The 20,593-nt window shown below is 37.3% G+C and overlaps 2 protein-coding genes across 4 annotated transcripts in view; one reads left to right on the top strand and one right to left on the bottom strand.

Annotated features, from left to right (window-relative positions):
* ART3 (ADP-ribosyltransferase 3) overlaps window positions 1-20,593 on the bottom strand; it is a 154,551-nt gene that overhangs the window by 89,615 nt on the left and 44,343 nt on the right. The gene's annotated exons all lie outside the window — the stretch shown is intronic.
* On the top strand, window positions 14,345-16,202 carry CXCL11 (C-X-C motif chemokine ligand 11). The gene is made up of 4 exons (XM_032334614.1): window positions 14,345-14,553; window positions 15,128-15,254; window positions 15,365-15,437; window positions 15,671-16,202. Exons 1-4 carry the CDS (start codon window positions 14,493-14,495, stop codon window positions 15,710-15,712), a joined length of 303 nt encoding a protein of 100 aa, XP_032190505.1. The 5' UTR covers window positions 14,345-14,492; the 3' UTR covers window positions 15,713-16,202.

Genomic DNA, 20,593 nt, shown 5'->3' with positions numbered 1-20,593 from the left:
ATTCAGGAAGTCACAGGATACAAAATCAACATACAGAAAACTGTGGTATTTCTGTACACTGTAAGTGAAGCAGCAGAGAAATTTAAAGAAATAATCCCATTATAATTCCACCAAAAACAATAAAATACCTAGAAATTAAACTTAACCAAGGAGGTAAAAGACCTGTATTATAAAAACATAGAATACTGAAAGAAACTAAAGGCAACAGAAACAAATGGAAAGATATTCCATGTTCATGGACTGGATGAACAAGTATTGTAAAAATGTCCATACTACCCAAAGTAATCTACAGATTTAATGCAATACCTATCAGTATACCAAGAGCATTTTTCACAGAATTAGAACAACCTTAAAATTTGTATAGAACCACAAAGACCCCGAATAGCAAAGGAATCTGGGGGGAAAAAAAATCAAAGCTGGAAGTACCACAATTCCAGATTTCAAGTTACATTACAAAGCTACAGTATTCAAAATAGTATGGCAATGGCACAAAATAAACACATGGGGACACCTGGATGGCTAAATTGGTTAAGTGTTTGACTCTTGATATTGGTTCAAGTCATGATCTCAGGGTTGTAAGACAGAGTATATTGGGCTCCACATGGAGCATGGAGCCTGCCTAAGATTCTTCCTCTCCCTCTCCCCTTCTCTAAAAAAGTAAGAGACACATAGATCAATGGGACAAAATAGAAAACCCAGAAATAAACCCACAATTGTATGGCCAATTAATCTTCAACAAAAAAGGAAAGAATATGCAATGGGAAAAAAACAGTCTCTTCAACAAACAGCGTTGACAAACCTAGAATCGCTACTTGCAAAAGAATGAAATTGGCCCGCTTTAACTCATGCACAAAAATAAACTCAAAATGGATTAAAGACCTGAATGTGATACTAGAAACCATAAAAATCCTAGAAGAGAGCATAGTCAGTAATCTCTCTGACATCAATTGTGGCAACATTTTTCTAGATATGTCTCCTGAGGCAAGGGAAACAAAAGCAAACATAAACCACTGGGACTACATCAAAATAAAAAAACTTCTGCACAAAAAGGAAACAATCAACAAGACTAAAATACAACCTATGGAATGGGAGAAGATACTTGCAAATAACATATCTGATAGTATTCAAAATATACAAAGAACTTACACAACTCAACACCAATAAAACACATACTCCAATGAAAAAATGGGCATAAGACACAGATATTTCTCCAAAAAAAACAGAGAGCCAAAAACCTCATGAAAAGATGTCCAACATCACTCATCATCAGGGAAATGCAAAACAAAACCACAGTGATGTATCACTTCACAACTGTCAGAATGGCCAAAATAAAAAACACAAGAAACAATAAATGTTGACAAGGATATAGAGGAAAAGCAACTTCCATGTACTGTTGGTAGGAAAGCAATCTGGTCCAGCCCCTGTTGAAAAAAGTATGGAGGTTCCTCAAAATATTAAAAATAGAACTACCATATGATCCAGTAATCACACTACTGGGTATTTACATAAAGAATATGAAAACACCAATTCAAAAGTATATGTGCACCCCTGTTTATTGCAGTACATTATTTACAATAGCAAATTATGAATGCAGTCCAAGTGTCCATCCATACATGAATGGATAAAGATGATGTGATATACATATACAATAGAGTATTATTTAGCCATAAAAAGAATGAAATCTTGCCATTTGCAACAACATGGATGGACCCAGAGCGTATAATGTTAAGCAAAAGAAGTCAGAGAAAGACAGATACCATATGATTTCACTCATATGTGGAATTTCAGATACAAATCAAGGAAGAGACAATGCAAAAAAAACCAGACTTTTAACTATAGAGAACAGAACTTTTAACTATAGAGAACAGACAGCTACCAGAGAGGAGGTGGGTGGGTGGATGGGTGAAACAGGTAAAGAGGATTAAGAGTAAACTTATCTTGATGAGCACTAAGTAATATACGAAATTACTGAATCATATTGTATTGTACACCTGTACACTAACACAACACTGTATGCTAACTATACTGGAATGAAAATAAGGTTTTTGGAATCAGGTATTTTGCAACTTTACTAAAAAAAACGACTGAACTGGAGCACCTGGGTAGCTCAATCAGTTCAAAGTCCAACTCTTGATTTAAACGCAGGGCAGTGAGTTCTAGTCCCATACTGGGCTCCACACTGGGCATGGAGTGTGCTTAAGATTCTCCCTCTCCCTCTACCTGCCACCTCCCCTCCCCGAGCTCATGCATGTATTCTCTCTCTCTAGCTTTTTTTTTTTTTTTTAAAAAGAACCCAAAAAACAAAAAAACAAAAACCACACATTAAACTGCATATTTTAAAAGTGTAAAATTCTTGGTATCTAAATTATATCTCAATTAAAAAGCAATATTGTGAAAATCTAAGGTTTTAAAAACTTTAGGTTGTTAAAAGAATTTAAATGTGGAATATGTGTAATTAAATACATGATTTCAGGATAAAATTTAAATGTTAATTCTCAAAAGGGTAGTTAAATAATATAAAATAATCATCTGAGAACAGCAGACTACCTATATATCCCAGATTATGCAACAGAAGATGGAAATAGGAAATGTGTGATAGTTACAGTGATTTTCTCATCTTACAAAAGAAAGAACCAGAAGATACTACTCATGGTTGATGTAAACAAAGGGAAAATGTTAGATTAAAAAAAAAAAGCTTTATGGATTACTAGCAAAACATAAAACAATGCATTTCTTTCAAGTCACGTAAGAAAAATGTTCAAGAAAAGACATTTAATTTAAAGTGAAAAAGAAATCTAGGTATGCCAACTGCTAGAGTCCCTGTGGGAAAAAGTATGCAGGTTCTTCCAAAAGTTAAAAATAGAACTACCATATAATCTAGTAATGGCACTACTGGGTATTTAAGCAAAGAATATGAAAATGCAAATTCAAAAGGATATATGCACCCTTATGTTTATTACAGGATGATTCACAACAGACAAATCATGGAAACAGCACAAGTGTCCACCCACAGATGAATGTATAAAGATGAGGTGTGTGTATAAATCTATATATGTAGATATATAGAAATATACACACGCATATACATACAATGAAATATTACTCCACCATAAAGAAAGAAATCTTGCCATTTACAACAACTTGGAGAGATCTAGAGTATATTACTAAATGAAATAAGTAGTTTAGAGACTATAAAACCATATGGTCTTACTCATGTGGAATTCAAGAAATAAGCAAAAAAAAAAGAAAGAAAGAAAAAAGAGACAAACCAAAAAACTGACCTTTACCAACGGGGAACAAACTGATGCTGACCAGAGAGGAGGTGACTGGGGGGACAGGTGAAATAGGTGAAGAGAGATCAAGAATACATTTATCATGATGAGCACTAAATAATGTACATCTTTTTTTTTAATTTAATTTTACTTTTTCAGTGTTGCAAGACTCCCTGTTTATGCACCACACCCATTGCGCCATGCAATACACGCCCTTCTTAATACCCACCACCAGGCTCACCTTTTTTAATCACTAGATCGTACACCTGAAACTAACAGAATACTGTATATTAACTATATTGGAATTAAAAAAAAAAGAAAACAGAAAATAGCAAGAAAGCATTTTTAAAACGTTACTAATTATCAGTTACTCAGTAAGTAAATTCACCCATTAAGCATCCTTTATATACAACATTTAAATGATTTAAACATTTAAATGCACATGGCTCATTTAAAACAAATAGGTCGAGAAAGATTGAGTGAGAAAGATAAAGATACATAAAAAGAAAATAAGGGTTACATTAAAGTAGAACCCAAGATGTAAAAACATTACATGAGAAAAGAAGATTTTTAAAAAATCCACAAGTCATACAACTTTATACACCAAATATCATATAAAAACTGTTAATCATACAAAATAAATGGATATTAAATTCAGAACTACAGGGAAATGTATTTAGATATACAATTATAGTCAGCATAAATATAAATAAGGTTAAATAAAAGTCATTTCATGTCAAATAATGTAGGCCTTAGATATTAACAGTTTGGACTTAAAAAGCAAAAGGTGATAAAAACTGTTTAAGAATGTTCTTTCAGGGGACGCCTGGGTGGCTCAGTGGGTTGAAGCCTCTGCCTTCAGCTCAGGTCATGATCCCAGGGTCCTGGTATTGAGCCCCACATCCAGCTGTCTGCTCAGCAGGGAGCCTGCTTCCCTCTCTCTCTCTGCCTGCCTCTCTGCCTACTTGTGATCTCTGTCTGTCAAATAAATAAATAAAATCTTAAAAAAAAAAAAAAAAAAGAATGTTCTTTGGGGGGAGGAGCCGAGATGGTGGAGGAGTAGCAGCTGAGATCACATCAGGCAGCAGGAGACCTGCTAGATAGCTTATCAATCCGTTGTTAACACCTACAAATCCAACAGGAGATTGAAGAGAAGAGCAGCAGCAATTCTAGAAACAGAAAATCGACCACTTTCTAAAAGGCAGAAACTGCACAGAAGTGAATCCAAAGCAACCGGGAAGATAAACCGCGGCAGGAGGAGCCGGCTCCCGGCAAGTGGCAAAACAACAGAACACAAAATCTGAACTTTTAAAAGTCTGCTCCATGGAGGGACATTGCTCCAGAGGCTAAGCTGGAATGAAGCTCATGCGGGGACATCGTGGTCTCAGGTCCCACGGGGTGACAGAAGGTGTCTGAGTGTCACAGAGCTTGCAGGTATTAGAGCGGGGAAGCCGGCTACAGAGACCGAGCTGAGGAGTGAGCTCTCAGCTCCGGGTTACCTTAAACTGTGATCTGCGGCACAGTCAGGCCACTGCTCTTTCAGGACAGAAACAACAAGGTCCAGGGAGACCCCCTGGAAGAGGGCAGGGATCTGCTGGGTCTGGAGACTTCATGCAGGGCTGTGTGCCAGAGACAGAGACGCTTGGTCACAGGCTGGGTGAGCTCAGAACATGGCTGGAGACCAGGGAGACGGAGGGATTGAGCACTTTTCTCCAAGGGAACATTGAGGAGTCAGACCCTGAGCTCTCAGCTGCCTGGGCCAGAGATCAGGAGGCTGCCATTTTCAAGCCCATCCTCCCAAACTCTATGGAAAGCATTCAGGGAACAAAAGCTCCTGAAAGCCAACCCAAGCCGATTACTTCGTCTGGCCCAGGGTAATGGCGGTGCAATTCCACCTCAAGCAAAGACATTTGAGAATCACTAAAACAAGCCCCTTCCCAAGAAGATCAGCAAGAAATCCAACCAAGACCAAGTTCACTTACAAAGGAGAACAGCGGAATTCCAGAGGAGGAGAAAGCAAAGCACGGAATTCATGGCTTTCTCCCCAGGATTCTTTAGTCTTGCAAAGTTAATTACTTTTTTTTTTAATTTTATTTTTTTCTTATGCTAAAATTTTTAGCCCTCTTTCCTCTTTTAACATTTTTTAACTAGTTTATCTTAACAACACCTTTCTTTTCTTTTTTTTTTTTAAAGATTTTATTTATTATTTATTTGACAGAGATCACAAGTAGGCAGAGAGGCAGGCAGAGAGAGAGAAAGGAGGAAGCAGGCTCCCTGCTGAGTGGAGAGCCGGATGTGGGGTTCGATTCCAGGACCCTGGGACCATGACCTGAGCCGAAGGCAGAGGCTTTAACCCGCTGAGCCACCTAGGAGCCCCAACACCACCTTTCATAAAAAAAAAAAAAAAATTTTTGAACCTTCATTATTATAGACATATTTTATCCTTCATTGTATCTAACTTTATTTTTTATATACACATAGGATTTTTTCTTCTAAAAAAATCTAGAATTAAACTTCTCTTTTTTTTTTTAAAGATTTTATTTATTTTATTTTGATAGAGAGAGATCAGTAGGCAGAGAGGCAGCAGAGAGAGTTGGAGAAGCAGGCTCCTTGCTTGCGGAGCAGAGAGCCTGATGCAGGGCTTGATCCCAGGACCCTGAGATCATGACCTGAGCCGAAGGCAGAGGCTTTAACCCACTGCGCCACCCAGGTGCCTTGTAGAATTCAACTTCTTCTAAAAGATCAAATACCCTAAATCCAACACAGGGCTTTGTTCTAGTCTCCAGCATGAGCAAATTCTCTCCACTTTCTTTTTCTTTATTCTCCCAAAAAACTTATCAACTCTTTTTTTAGAAATTTTTAAAAAAATTTTTTCAACTTTCATATTTCATCCCTTCATCATGTTTACCCTTATTATTTGGTGTGTGTGGGGGGGGGTATTTTTGATTCTTTAAAATTTTGGGAGTTAGTTTCTTCTAAGAGACCAAAATACATGCTCGCTTCAGCAGCACATATACTAAGAGACCAAAATACTCCCCAAATAAAGTGGGTGACTCTGTTCTATGCACCAGTCAAATATATATATTTTCTTTTTCATATTCTTTATTTTTTTCTTTAATTTTTTTTCCCTGAACTTCTTTTTACCCCTTACTTCCCCCTACAATTTGGGGTCGCTTCTGATTTTGTTAAAGCACATTTTCCTGGGGACTTTGCCATCCTTTTAGTATTTTATTTGCTCCTTCATATATTCTTACCTGGATAAAATGACAAGGCAGAAAAACCACAAAAAAAAGAACAAGAGGCAGTACCGAAGGTTAGGGACCTAATCAATACAGACACTGGTAATATGTCAGATCTAGAGTTCAGAATGACGATTCTCAAGGTGCTAGCTGGGCTTGGAAAAGGCATGGAAGATATCAGAGAAACTCTCAAGAAATAAAAGCCCTTTCTGGAGAAATAAAAAAAAACTAAAATCTAAGTTGAAATAAAAAAAGCTATTAATGAGGTGCAATCAAAGATGGAGGCTCTTACTTCTAGGATAAATGAGGCAGAAGAGAGAACTAGTGATATAGAAGACCAAATGACAGAGAATAAAGAAGCTGAGCAAAAAAAAAAAAAAAAAAAGACAACTACTGGACCACGAGGGGAGAATTCAAGGACAAGTGATACCATAAGATGAAACATTAGAATAATTGGGATTCCAGAAGAAGAAGAAAGAGAGCAGGGAACAGAAGGTATATTGAAACATTACTGTAGAGAATTTCCCTAATACGGCAAAGGGAACAACCATCAAAATCCAGGAGGCACAGAGAACGCCCCTCAAAATAAATAAGAATAGGTCCACACCCCGTCATCTAATAGTAAAACTTACAATTCTGAATGACAAAGAGAAAATCCTGAAAGCAGCCTGGGACAAGAAGTCTGTAATATACAATGGTACAAATATTAGATTGGCAGAAGACTTATCTACAGAGGCCTAGCAGGCCAGAAAGAACTGGCATGATATAGTCAGAGCACTAAACAAGAAAAATATGCAGCCAAGAATACTATATCCAGCTAGGCTATCACTGAAAATAGAAGGAAAGATAAAAAGTTTACAGAACAAACAAAAACTAAAAGAATTTGTAAACACCAAACAAGCTCTACAGAAAATATTGAAAGGGGTCCTCTAAGCAAAGAAAGAGCCTAAAAGTAGTAGACCAGAAAGGAACAGAGACAATATACAGTAACAGTCACCTAACAGGCAATACAATGGCACCAAATCCATATCTCTCAATAGTTACCCTGAATGTAAAGAGGCTAAATGCTCCACTCAAAAGACACAGGATATCAGAATGGATAAAAAAAAAAAAAAAGGCATCAAAATGCTGTCTACAAGAAACTCATTTTAGACCCAAAGACACATCCAGATTTAAAGGAAGAGGGTAGAAAACAATTTATCATGCTAATGGACATCAAAAGAAAGCTGGGGTGGCAATCCTTAGATCAGATAAATCAGATTTTAAGCCAAAGACTATAATAAGAGATGAGGAAGGACACTCTATCATATTCAAAGGGTCTGTCCAACAAAAAGATGTAACAATTTTAAATATCTATGCCCCTAACATGGGAGCAGAGAACTATATAAACTAACTAATAACAAAATCAAAGAAATACATTGACAATAATGAAAGAATAGTAGGGGACTTTAACACTCCCCTCACTGAAATGGGACAGATCATCCAAGCAAAAGATCAACAAGGAAATAAAGGCCTTAAATGACACACTGGACCAGATGGACATCACAGATATATTCAGAACATTTCATCTCAAAGCAACAGAATACACATTCTTCTCTAGTGCACATGGAACATTCTCCAGAATAGAACACATCCTGGGTCATAAATCAGGTCTCAACTGGTATCAAAAGATTGGAATCATTCCCTGCATATTTTCAGACCACAATGCTCTGAAGCTAAACTCAACCACAAGAGGAAGTTTGGAAAGGACCCAAATACATGGAGACTAAACAGCATCCTTCTAAAGAATGAATGAGTCAACCAGGAAATTAAAGAAGAATTTAAAAAGTTCATGGAAACAAATGATAATGAAAACACAATGGTTCAAAATCTGTGGGACACAGCAAAGGCAGTCCTGAGAGGAAAATATATAGCAATACAAGCCTTTCTCAAGAAACAACAAAGTTCTCAAATACACAACCTAACCCTACACCTAAAGGAGCTGGAGAAAGAACAACAAAAAAAACTAAACCCAGCAGGAGAAGAGAAATAATAAAGATCAGAGCAGAAATCAATGAAATAGAAACAAACAAACAACAACAACAACAAAAAAAACCAGAACAAATCAACAGAATGAGGAGCTGGTTCTCTGAAAGAATTAGTAAGATTGATAAACCCCTGGCCAGACTTATCAAAAAGAAAAGAGAAAGGACCCACATAAATAAAATCATGAATGAAAGAGAAGAGATCACAACCAACACCAAAGAAATACAAACAATAAAATAACATAATATGAGCCACTCTACACCAGCAAATTTGACAATCTGGAAGAAATGGATACATTGCTATAGACTATAAACTACCAAAACTGAACCAGGAAGAAACAGAAAACCTGAACAGAGCCATAACCAGTAGGATTGAAACAGTCATAAAAAAATCTCCAAACAAACAAGAGCATAGGGCCAAATGGCTTCCCAGGGGAATTCTACCAAACATTTAAAGAATTAATTCCATGGGGCACCTGGGTTAAGTGGGTTAAGTGGATTAAGCCTCTGCCTTCGGCTCAGGTCATGATCTCAGGGTCCTGGGATCGAGTCCCATATTGGGCTCTGTGCTCAGCAGGGAGCCTGCTTCCCCCCCAACCGTTGCCTGCCTCTCTGCCTTCTTGTGATCTCTGTCAAATAAATAAATAACACCTTTATAAAAAAAAAAAAAAGAAGAGGAATTAATTCCTATTCTCCTGAAACTGTTCCAAAAAATAAAAATGGAAGGAAAACTTCCAAGCTCACTTTATGAGGCCAGTATTATCTTGATCCCAAAACCAGACAAGGATCCCATCAAAAAAGAGAATTACAGACCAATATCCTTGATGAACATAGATGCAAAAATTCTCACCAAAATACTAGCCAATAGGATCCAACAGTACATTAAAAGGATTATTCACCATGACCAAGTGGGATTTATTCCAGGGCTGCAAGGCTGGTTTAACATCTGCAAATCAATTAATGTGATATAATACATTAAGAAAATAAAGAGCAAGAACCATATGATACTCTCAATAGATGCTTAAAAAGCATTTGACAAAGTAGAGCATCCTTTCCTGATCGAAACTCTGCAAAGTGTAGTGATGGAGGGTACATACCTCAATATCATCAAAGCCATCTATGAAAAACCCACAGCGAATATCATTCTCAATGGAGAAAAACTGAGAACTTTTCCACTAAGGTCAGGAACACGGCAGGGATGTCCATTATCACCGCTGCTATTCAACATAGTACTAGAAGTCCTAGCCTCAGCAATCAGACAAAAAAGAAATTAAAGGCATCCAAATCTGCAAAAAAGTTGTCAAATTCTCACTCTTTGCAGATGATATGTTACTTTATGTGCAACCCCAAAAGACTCCAGTCCAAATCTGCTAGAACCTGTACAGGAATTCAGTAAAGTGTCAGGATATAAAATCAATGCACAGAAATCAGTTGCATTTCTATACACCAAAAACAAGACAGAAGAAAGAGAAATTAAGGAGTCAATCCCATTTACAATTGCACCCAAAACCATAAGATACCTCAGAATAAATCTAACCAAAGAGGCAAAGAATCTGTACTCAGAAAACTATAAAGTACTCATGAAAGAAATTGAGGAAGACACAAGGAAATGGAAAAATTTCCGTGCTCATGGATTGGAAGAACAAATATTGTGAAAATGTCTAAGCTACCTAAAGCAATCTACACATTTAATGCAATCCCTATCAAAATACCATCCTTTTTTATTTTTTTCAAAGAAATGGAACAAATAATCCTAAAATTTAGATGGAACCAGAAAAGACCTCGAATAGCCAGAGGAATATTGAAAAAGAAAGCCAAGGTTGGTGACATCACAATTTCAGACTTCAAGCTCTATTACAAAGCTGTCATCAAAACAATGGGTACAGGAATCCATCAGACTCCTAGAGGAGAACAAAGGCAGTAATCTCTTCGATATCAGCCACAGCAGCTTCTTTCAAGATATGTCTCCAAAGGCAAAGGAAACAAAAGCGAAGATGAACTTTTGGGACTTCATCAAAATCAAAAGCTTCTGCACAGCAAAGGAAACAGTCAAAAAAACAAAGAGGCAACCCACGGAATGGGAGAAGATATTTGCAAACGACAGTACAGACAAAAGGTTGATATCCAGGATCTACAATGAACCCCTCAAACTCAACACACATGAAACAGGCAAACATATCAAAAAATGAGAAGAAGATATGAACAGACACTTCTCCAATGAAGACATACAAATGGCTATCAGACACATGAAAAAATGTTCATCACTAGCCCTCACAGAGATTCAAATTAAAACCACATTGAGATATCACCTTACACCACTTAGAATGGCCAAAATTAACAAAACAGGAAACAACATGTGTTGGAGAGGATGTGGAGAAAGGGGAACCCTCTTACACTGTTGGTGGGAATGCAAGTTGGTGCAGCCTCTTTGGAGAACAGTGTGGAGATTCCTCAAGAAATTAAAAATAGGGACGCCTGGGTGGCTCAGTTGGTTAAGCAGCTGCCTTCGGCTCAGGTCATGATCCCAGCGTCCTGGGATCGAGTCCCACATCGGGCTCCTTGCTTGGCAGGGAGCCTGCTTCTCCCTCTGCCTCTGCCTTCCACTCTGTCTGCCTGTGCTCGCTCTCACTCTCTCTCTCTCTCTCTGACAAATAAATAAAATAAAATCTTTAAAAGAAAAAGAAATTAAAAATAGAACTTCCCTATGACCCTGCCATTGCACTCCTGGGTATTCACCCCAAAGATACAGATGTAGTGAAAAGAAGGGCCATCTGTACCCCAATGTTTATAGCAGCAATGGCCACGGTTGCCAAACTATGGAAAGAACCAAGATGCCCTTCAACGGACGAATGGATAAGGAAGATGTGGTCCATATACACTATGGAGTACTATGCCTCCATCAGAAAGGACGAATACCCAACTTTTGTAGCAACATGGACGGGACTGGAAGAGACTATGCTGAGTGAAATAAGCAGAGAGAGTCAATTATCATATGGGTTCACTTATTTGTAGAGCATAACAAATATCATGGAGGACAAGGGGTGTTAGAGAGGAGAAGGGAGCTGGGGTAAATTGGAAGGGGAGGTGAATCATGAGAGACTATGGACTCTGAAAAACAATCTGAGGGGTTTGAAGTGGCGGGGGGGTGGGAGGCTGGGGTACCAGGTGGTGGGCATTATAGAGGGCATGGATTGCATGGAGCACTGGGTGTGGTGAAAAAATAATGAATACTGTTTTTCTGAAAATAAATAAATTTAAAAAAAAGAAATATTTGTGAAATAAATAAAGTAATAAAAAAAAGACAGTATGGTAGTGGCACAAAAACAGACTCATAGATCAGTGGAACAGAAGAGAGAGCCCAGAAATAGACCCTCAACTCTATGGTCAACTAATCTTCGACAAAGCAGGAAAGAATGTCCAATGGAAAAAAGACAGCCTCTTCAATAAATGGTGCTGGGAAAATTGGACAGCCACATGCAGAAAAATGAAATTGGACCATTTCCTTACACCACACACAAAAACAGACTCAAAATGGATGAAGGACCTCAATGTGAGAAAGGAATCCATCAAAATCCTTGAGAAGAACACAGGCAGCAACTTCTTTGACCTCAGCCGCAGCAACATCTTCCTAGAAACATCGCCAAAGGCAAGGGAAGCAAGGGCAAAAATGAACTATTGGGATTTTATCAAGATCAAAAGCTTTTGCACAGCAAAGGAAACAGTTAACAAAACCAAAAGACAACTGACAGAATGGCAGAAGAGATTTGCAAACGACATATCAGATAAAGGGCTAGTGTCCAAAATCTATAAAGAACTTAGCAAACTCAACACCCAAAGACCAAATAATTCAATCAAGAAATGGGCAGAAGACATGAACAGACATTTCTGCAAAGAAGACATCCAGATGGCCAACAGACACATGAAAAAGTGCTCTATATCACTCGGCATCAGGGAAATACAAATCAAAACCACAATGAGATACCACCTCACACCAGTCAGAATGGCTAAAATTAACAAGTCAGGAAATGACAGATGCTGGCGAGGATGTGGAGAAAGGGGAACCCTCCTACACTGTTGGTGGGAATGCAAGCTGGTGTAACCACTCTGGAAAACAGCATGGAGGTTCCTCAAAATGTTGAAAATAGAACTACCCTATGACCCAGCAATCGCACTACTGGATATTTACCCTAAAGATACAAATGTAGTGATCTGAAGGGGCACATGCACCTGAATGTTTATAGCAGCAATGTCTACAATAGCCAAACAATGGAAAGAACCTAGATGTCCATCAACAGATGAATGGATCAAGAAGAAGTGGTATATGTATACAATGGAATACTATGCAGCCATCAAAAGAAATGAGATCTTGCCATTTGCGATGACGTGGATGGAACTAGAGGGTATCATGCTTAGCGAAATAAGTCAATCGGAGAAAGACAACTATCATATGATCTACCTGATATGAGGAATTGGTGATGCATCATGGGGGCTTAAGGGGGTAGGAGAAGAATAAATGGAACAAGATGGGATTGGGAGGGAGACAAGCCAAAAGTGACTCTTAATCTCACTAAACAAACTGAGGGTTGCTGGGGGGAGGGGGGTTGGGAGAAGGGGGGTGGGGTTATGGACTTTGGGGAGGGTATGTGCTTTGGTGGGTGCTGTGAAGTCTGTAAATCTGGCGATTCACAGACATGTACCCCTGGGGATAAAAATATATTATGAGTTTATAAAAAATAAAAAATTATTTAAAAATAAATAAATAAATAAATAAAAATAAAGCTGCTCTATGACCCAGCAGTTGCAGTACTGGGTATTTAGTCTAAAGATACAAATGTAGGATCCAAAGGGGCACGTGCACCCAAATGTTTATAGCAGCAATGTCCACAATAACCAAACTACAGGAAGAACCTAGATGTCCATCAACAGATGAATGGATAAAGAAGATGTGGGGTGTGTGTGTGTGTGTGTGTGTGTGTATGTATATATATATATATATATATATATATATATGCAATGGAATACTATGCAGCCATCAAAAGAAATGAAATCTTGCCATTTGCGATGATGTGGATGGAACCAGAGGGTATTATGCTTAGCAAAATAAGTCAATCAGAGAAAGACAATTATCATATGATTTCCCTGATATGAGGAAGTTGAGAGGCAACATGGGGGGTTTGGGGGTAGAAAAGAATAAATGAAACAAGATGGCATCGGGAGGGAGACAAACCATGAGTCTTTTAATCTCACAAAACAAACTGAGGGGCTGCTGGGGTGAGGGGGGGTAGGGAGAGGGTGGTGGGGTTATGGACAATGGGGAAGGTATGTACTATGGTGAGTGCTGTGAAGTGTGTAAACCTGGTGATTCACAGATCTGTACCCCTGGGGCTAATAATACATTATATGTTAATAAAAAATTAAAAAATTAATAACAAAATGTTTTGTTTATACTGATGTAAAGAATGGAGGGTGAACAGAGTAGGAAGATAGTCTTCCTGATTGAAAGAATGAATGGCAAAAAAAACGAAAGAAAAAGAAAAAAAGAATGAATGAATGGCAATCAGAATTCATTGCCCATGGTCAATCCCAGAATGAAATACATTTCTAGGAAATGCTGATTTGAGAAGGCTGGTTCCCATTTGGGTGTACCTTATTCTATGTTTATAAAGCTCTTTGCTCTTTACAAAGTGCTTTCACATTCCTAATACTCGTAGCACTGTAACAAACAGGAAAGGACAGTGACATGTAGAGGAGAACAAAATAGAAACTCTTGGAAGCAAAAGAGCATGACTCAAGAAGGGGAATTCCTGTTGTCCTAAGAGGACTGTAGGTGTATAAAAATGCCTTACATATGCCAGTCAAGAACCTTCTTTTACATTCAGCGTTTCTACTCCCTCCAAGAAGAGTATCAACACTGAATACAACAGCGGCAACAGCGGCAACAGCGGCGAAAGACAAACATGAGTGTGAAGGGCATGGTTATAGCCTTGACTGTGATAGTCTGTGCTACAGTTGTTCAAGGTATATGGTACCTTTTACTTCTTAGCTTATAAATTCATTTTCTAATGCTTCAAATGTCTTTGTTTCCATCTTTTCTTAAAAGGTTTAGTAAATTTTTATTTAATCTCAGACATTAGAAGTTACTACTGCTTTGACAGACAATGTCTGAAGTGTTTAAGGTACTAGAAACGATTATTGAAGCTAGAATTGATAAACTTCATGGAGTTTTTGATTTGGCTACAATATCTGGCAAGAGCCTTTAGCAATAGTTTTAAATATCTGTTAACAAGATTTTATGTGAGATAATATTATTAGCTTTCTGGATATATTCTTGAGCATGGAAACGAGGGAGATTATCTTAATCTCCAATAACTTTTCATGCTTCCTTTTATTCTTTACTGGTTTACAAATTTAAAGAGAGAATCAACATGTTACTTATGTTCCTTTCCCAGTAACAGCGGTGTCAAGTGCTATCTGACAGATTGCTATCTTGATCCTTAATGAGAACCCTGCTCACATTCTTCACCAGAATTATAAACTACAATCATCTGTTGCAAACGGAAGTATTAGTAACTGATGCTGTGATCTGTTTTAGGCTTCCCCATGTTCAAGGGGGGACGCTGTCTTTGCATAGGCCCTGGAGTAAAAGCAGTGAAAGTGGCAGATATTGAGAAAGCAACCATAATTTACCCGAGTAACAGCTGTGACAAAATAGAAGTGATGTAAGTAATGAACTTGCTAAAGAGGACAGTGGTGGGAAGCTTTTTTGTTTTTGTTTTGCTTATGTTTTTCCAACCAAAACTTAAAACTATTTTGGATCTTCCCTTAACAGTATCAACCTTAAAGCACGTAAAGGACAAAGATGCCTAAATCCCAAATCGAAACAAGCAAGCATTATAATCAAGGTAGGGTATCAGATTACTGGTATTTTATAATTAATTTTAACCAAGACAGATCTTTTGAGAAAACAGACTTGAAGAAAAGATTGTTCTGCTAGGGTTTTGTGTGAAGCATTTTGATAAGAGGGCTTTGATTTCACTAACTTTCTTTTTCTGCCCGAAGTTTTTACATGTCAACTTAATCACTGGGAAACAAGAACAGCACAATGCCAAAAAAACCTCTCATTTTCTCATTTCAGAAAATTCAAATAATGAATTTTTTAAAACATCAAACTGTATGAAGTCCTGGGGAAAGAGGATTTGAAAACCTAGAACAAGTTTAACCGTGACAACTAAAGTGATAAGAATTCCACAGTAAGAAACGGATTTTCTTCCTGCCTGTTGCAAAGTACATTCATTCACTTCTATGTCAGCAAACCTCAGAAATCTGATAGTGAGAACTATTCTTTTGTGTCCAAGACAATATTTCTGTATCTAAAAGTTATGTGTTTGTACTTGATCTATCCTGCCATATTACAACTTTCACTTACAATGGAGATATTAACATTATTACTGGAGTCAAGACTGTATGATTTGAATGCATCCGTGTGTGTAATAAACATTCCCCAAATAATTTTTAATGCAAATCCACACTTTTCCCCCAAAATAACAGCACATATATGTTCTTATGTATATTACCATTTTATGAAAAGGCTGTAATTCATGAAATGTACTATGAAAAAAATTATAAGCTAAGGAAACAGATAAGACTATAAATATTTCATAACTGAATTAGTAGTTCGGCTTTAATTTTATTTTTTTAGCAACTTTTTTTTCACTGAGATTTTGTTGTGGTGGCTTGGTTTTATTTTTTTTTTTTAAGTCAGCTCCACACTGGGAGCCTAACACAGGGCTTGAATTCCCAACCCTGAGATCAAGACTTGAGCTGAGACGAAGAGTCGGACACTCAATCAACTGAGCCACCCATGTACCCCTTTCATTGAGATGTGCAATAAGGATATGTGTGTTTACTGTGCATTTTGGTTTTATATATACTTAAAAATTGTAGCAATAATTTGGATACATTTTAACAAATATAAAACACTTTTGTCTACCAAAAAATGTTGAAAAATGAGTATATGCAGATGTCTGGCAATCACCTCTACTTTCTGGGGTTTTCTTTTTTTAATTTAAATTCCAGTTATAGTTAATATATAGTGTGATATTAGTTTCAGGTGTAGAATTCAGGTGGCTTCAACACCTACATACAACACCTGGGTGCTCATCAGAAGCATCCTCCTTAATCCCCATCATCTATTTAACCCATTTTTCCTCACACCTACCTCCCCTTGGTAACTATCAGTTTGTTCTCTATGGTTAAGACTTTGTTTCTTGGGATGCCTGGGTGGCTCAGTTGGTTAAGCAGCTGCCTTCGGCTCAGGTCATGATCCCAGCGTCCTGGGATGGAGTCCCGCATCGGGCTCCTTGCTCAGCAGGGAGCCCTGCTTCTGCCTCTGCTTCTGCCTGCCGTTCTATCTGCCTGTGCTCGCTCTCTCCCCCTCTCTCCCTCTGATAAATAAATAAAATCTTTAAAAAAAAAAAAACTTTGTTTCTTGGGGGGCGCCTGGGTGGCTCAGTGGGTTAAAGCCTCTGCCTTCAGCTCAGGTCATGATCCCAGGGTCCTGGGATCAAGCCCCACATTGGGCTCTCTGCTCTGCAGGGAGCCTGCTTCCTCCTCTCTCTCTCTGTCTCTCTCTCTCCCTGCCTCTGCCTACTTGTGATCTCTGTCAAATAAATAAATAAAATCTTTTAAAAAACCTTTAAAAAAAAAAACTTTGTTTCTTGGTTTATCTTACCCCCCTCCATGTTCATCTGTTTTGTTTCTTAAGTTCTACATATAAGTGGAATTTATGGTACTTGTCTTTCTCTGACTGACTTATTTCACTCAGTGTAATAATATTTTCTAGCTCCATCCGAGTCATTGCAAATGGCAAGATTTCATTCTTTTTTATCGCTGAGTAGTATTTCATTATATATATATATATATGCATATATATATATATATCACAATATTTCACTGTGTGTGTCTGTGTGTGTGTGTATATACATCACATCTTCTTTATACTTTCAGTAATCAGTGGATATTTAGGCTCTTTCCATAATTTGGCATTTGACGAAGTATAACATCCATTCATGATAAAAACCCTCAACAAAGTAGGATTAGCAGGAACATCCTTCAACATAATGAAGGCAATATACAAAAAAACCTATGGCTAATATCATCCTCAATGGGAAAGAACTAAGAGCTTTTTGTCTGTGGTAGGAAAAAGCCAGGGATATACACTCTCACCACTACGAATTTAACATCGTCCTGGAAATGCTAGCCACAGCAGTAAGACAACAAAAAGAAATAAAAGGCATCCAAATTGGCAAGGAGGAAGCCAAACTTTCACTATTTTCAGAGGACATGATACTCTATATAGAAAACCTGAAAGGCTTCACCAAAAAATCGCTAAAATTGATACACCTATTCAGTGAATTCACAGGGAATAAAATCAATATACAGAAATTTTTTGTTGCATTTCTATACACCCATAATAAAACAGCATAAAGGGAAATTAGGAAATCAATCCCATTTACAATCACACCAAAAACCGTAATATCTCTAGGATTAAACCTAACCAAAGAGGGTAAAGATCTGTACTCCAGGATTCTTTTTCTTAGAAAAACACATAATCTACTTTTTAGTCATGCCTACACCATGAAATTTGGTGTTATCTAGATAATTTTAACTTGAGAAAAAATCAAAATCGTTTTCTTGTAGTAAAATATCACAAACTTTCTTAAAACATAAACAATATGCTTTCTAAAAATTGAGATGCCTTTAACAATTTTAACTTGTATTTCAAGAAATAAACAGCTACCTGTCATCACACAGAATTGTTTAGAAATATATTTTAATGGGTAATTGTGAAAGACAGTGATCTTTTTTTAAAGGGGTCTTCCTGGGTCCAAAACCCCTTCTTACTCAGGGAAAATTCCTTATTATGGGAATCTGGGTTGGAGGTCAAAAGAGAAAAACCAAAGGAAGGAGATCCTCCCAGGCAGCCAGAGCAAGGTCTTAGCAGGACCACTCCTACCCTAGACTTTGAACTCCAGCTGGCACTACAAAGATGTTATCAGTTAAAAAAAAAAAAAGTATTTAAAGTGGCAGTAGAGGTAGTAGTATAAATCTTAGATTTGTGGCTTCCTAACACATATTCCTGTAGCATGACTATGGCTAGTCCTTCCGGTAACCTAGCCCTCTCGCGGTTTTTCCATTTTCTAAGCCTGATTCTTCAGTCTTCCTACAGATTCTTCAACTAACAAATTCCTTTTCTTTTGAAGCTAACCAGTCAGTGTTGGTTTCTCTGTATGAAACCAAAAATCTTAGCTGATTTAGCACTTTATATAGATACCTAGATATTTGTTTATTTAAAAGCAGAAAAGAGGGGCACCTACATGGTTCAAATGGTTGGACATCTGCCTTTGGCTCAGTTCATAATGTCCAGGTCTCAGGATCAAGCCCCCCACTGGGCTCCCAGCTCAGCGGGGAGTCTTCTCCCTCTGCCTCTCCCCACTGCTTGTGCTCTCAATCTCTTTTTCAAATGAATAAAATCTTTTCCATATCATTTGTGCATCTTTCCCATTGATACCAGAGCCAGCCATAAAGCAGATCAGAGAGTGGACAGATAAGTGAATAGCAGAGCAGGGTATCTGGCTCCAATCAGGCCCTCTTACTGACTGGCTTTCTGACTGGTGCCTAAAAGCAATAATGAGATGTCAACTATTATCCAAGGTATTTGTATATAAGCCTATATAATTTATATCACAAATTATAGTATGTTATAATATAGATATATATAGTATAAAGACAAAGTACAGACATATAGCATAAATATATATTTTATATATCACTAACTTACATAAACTTCCATATGAAATGAAACTTCTATATGAATACCTAGGATGGTTTTAAGACCTAGTATTTTACTATTGGCAGTCATTTCTTTTTTAAATAATATCTTTAAAAATTCATTGAGTTAGAACTACATGATAAATTTGGTTCTTTCAGAGAAGTAGTATAGACCAGCACATTATTATTGAGTAGATAACATATATTTAAATTTCTTCATGGCAAAATAAGCATATTAAAAAATAAACAAACTTGAGCCAAGATTCTTCCCACCTCAGTACCTTTGCAAATACTATTCCTTCTGCTTATTTTTTCACTTAACTAATGCCTACCAATCACTTAGATCTCAGCTTAAATGACATTTTCAACAGGATGTCATGCATGAAACCACCCCTTCAATCTCAGACTAGATATCCTATTTATTTCTTTTCATAACACTGTCTTTTCTATTACACTATTTATTGCAACTATAACTGTAAAAATTCTTCCTCTGCTTTATATCTACTCTCCCTCCCACAAGTATAAACTCAATAAGAAAGCCACTTTAGTTCTAATTCACAGTAAAGTGCCGGGCACATGAGACTCTCAAAATATTTGAGAATAGAATGACCGGCAACAGAAACTAATTGGTTTGAAGTGAAGGTACGAAGGACTTCAAAAGTCCATCTAAACAGCCTTGAGTTTTACTCTTTATAAAGGGGAGATTCAAGAAATGTTCAAGAATAGAAGACTGAGCCATCGAATTATTCTAAATTCTGGGAACGTGACACAAGGTTGACTGGAATTGCGAAAGACTGGGAAAAGAAATATTTTTTCATAATCCAGGTCCGAGCACAAAAGTCCATCTAAACAGCCTTGAGTTTTACTCTTTATAAAGGGGAGATTCAAGAAATGTTCAAGAATAGAAGACTGAGCCATCGAATTATTCTAAATTCTGGGAACGTGACACAAGGTTGACTGGAATTGCGAAAGACTGGGAAAAGAAATATTTTTTCATAATCCAGGTCTGTATTTAGTAAACTTCATGTGATTCTAATACCATCTTCATAACTTTTTACCACATTTTCTGATCAATCTTTGTATTTTGTCAAATCTGTGTATTGCCTTTATTTTACTTACATTTACATAAAAAGGCAAATTTTCACTGCTATATGTGAAATCAGTATCACCTGCTATAGAAATAAAATGTAACAATAAAAGGAAACACAATGAACAAATACTAAATTCC

The sequence above is a fragment of the Mustela erminea genome, chromosome 2 (genome assembly GCF_009829155.1).
Source record: "Mustela erminea isolate mMusErm1 chromosome 2, mMusErm1.Pri, whole genome shotgun sequence".
NCBI classification, from domain to species: domain Eukaryota; kingdom Metazoa; phylum Chordata; class Mammalia; order Carnivora; family Mustelidae; genus Mustela; species Mustela erminea.
The sequence above is the reverse complement of the archived record's forward strand: the minus strand, read 5'-3'. Positions and strand labels throughout refer to the sequence as shown.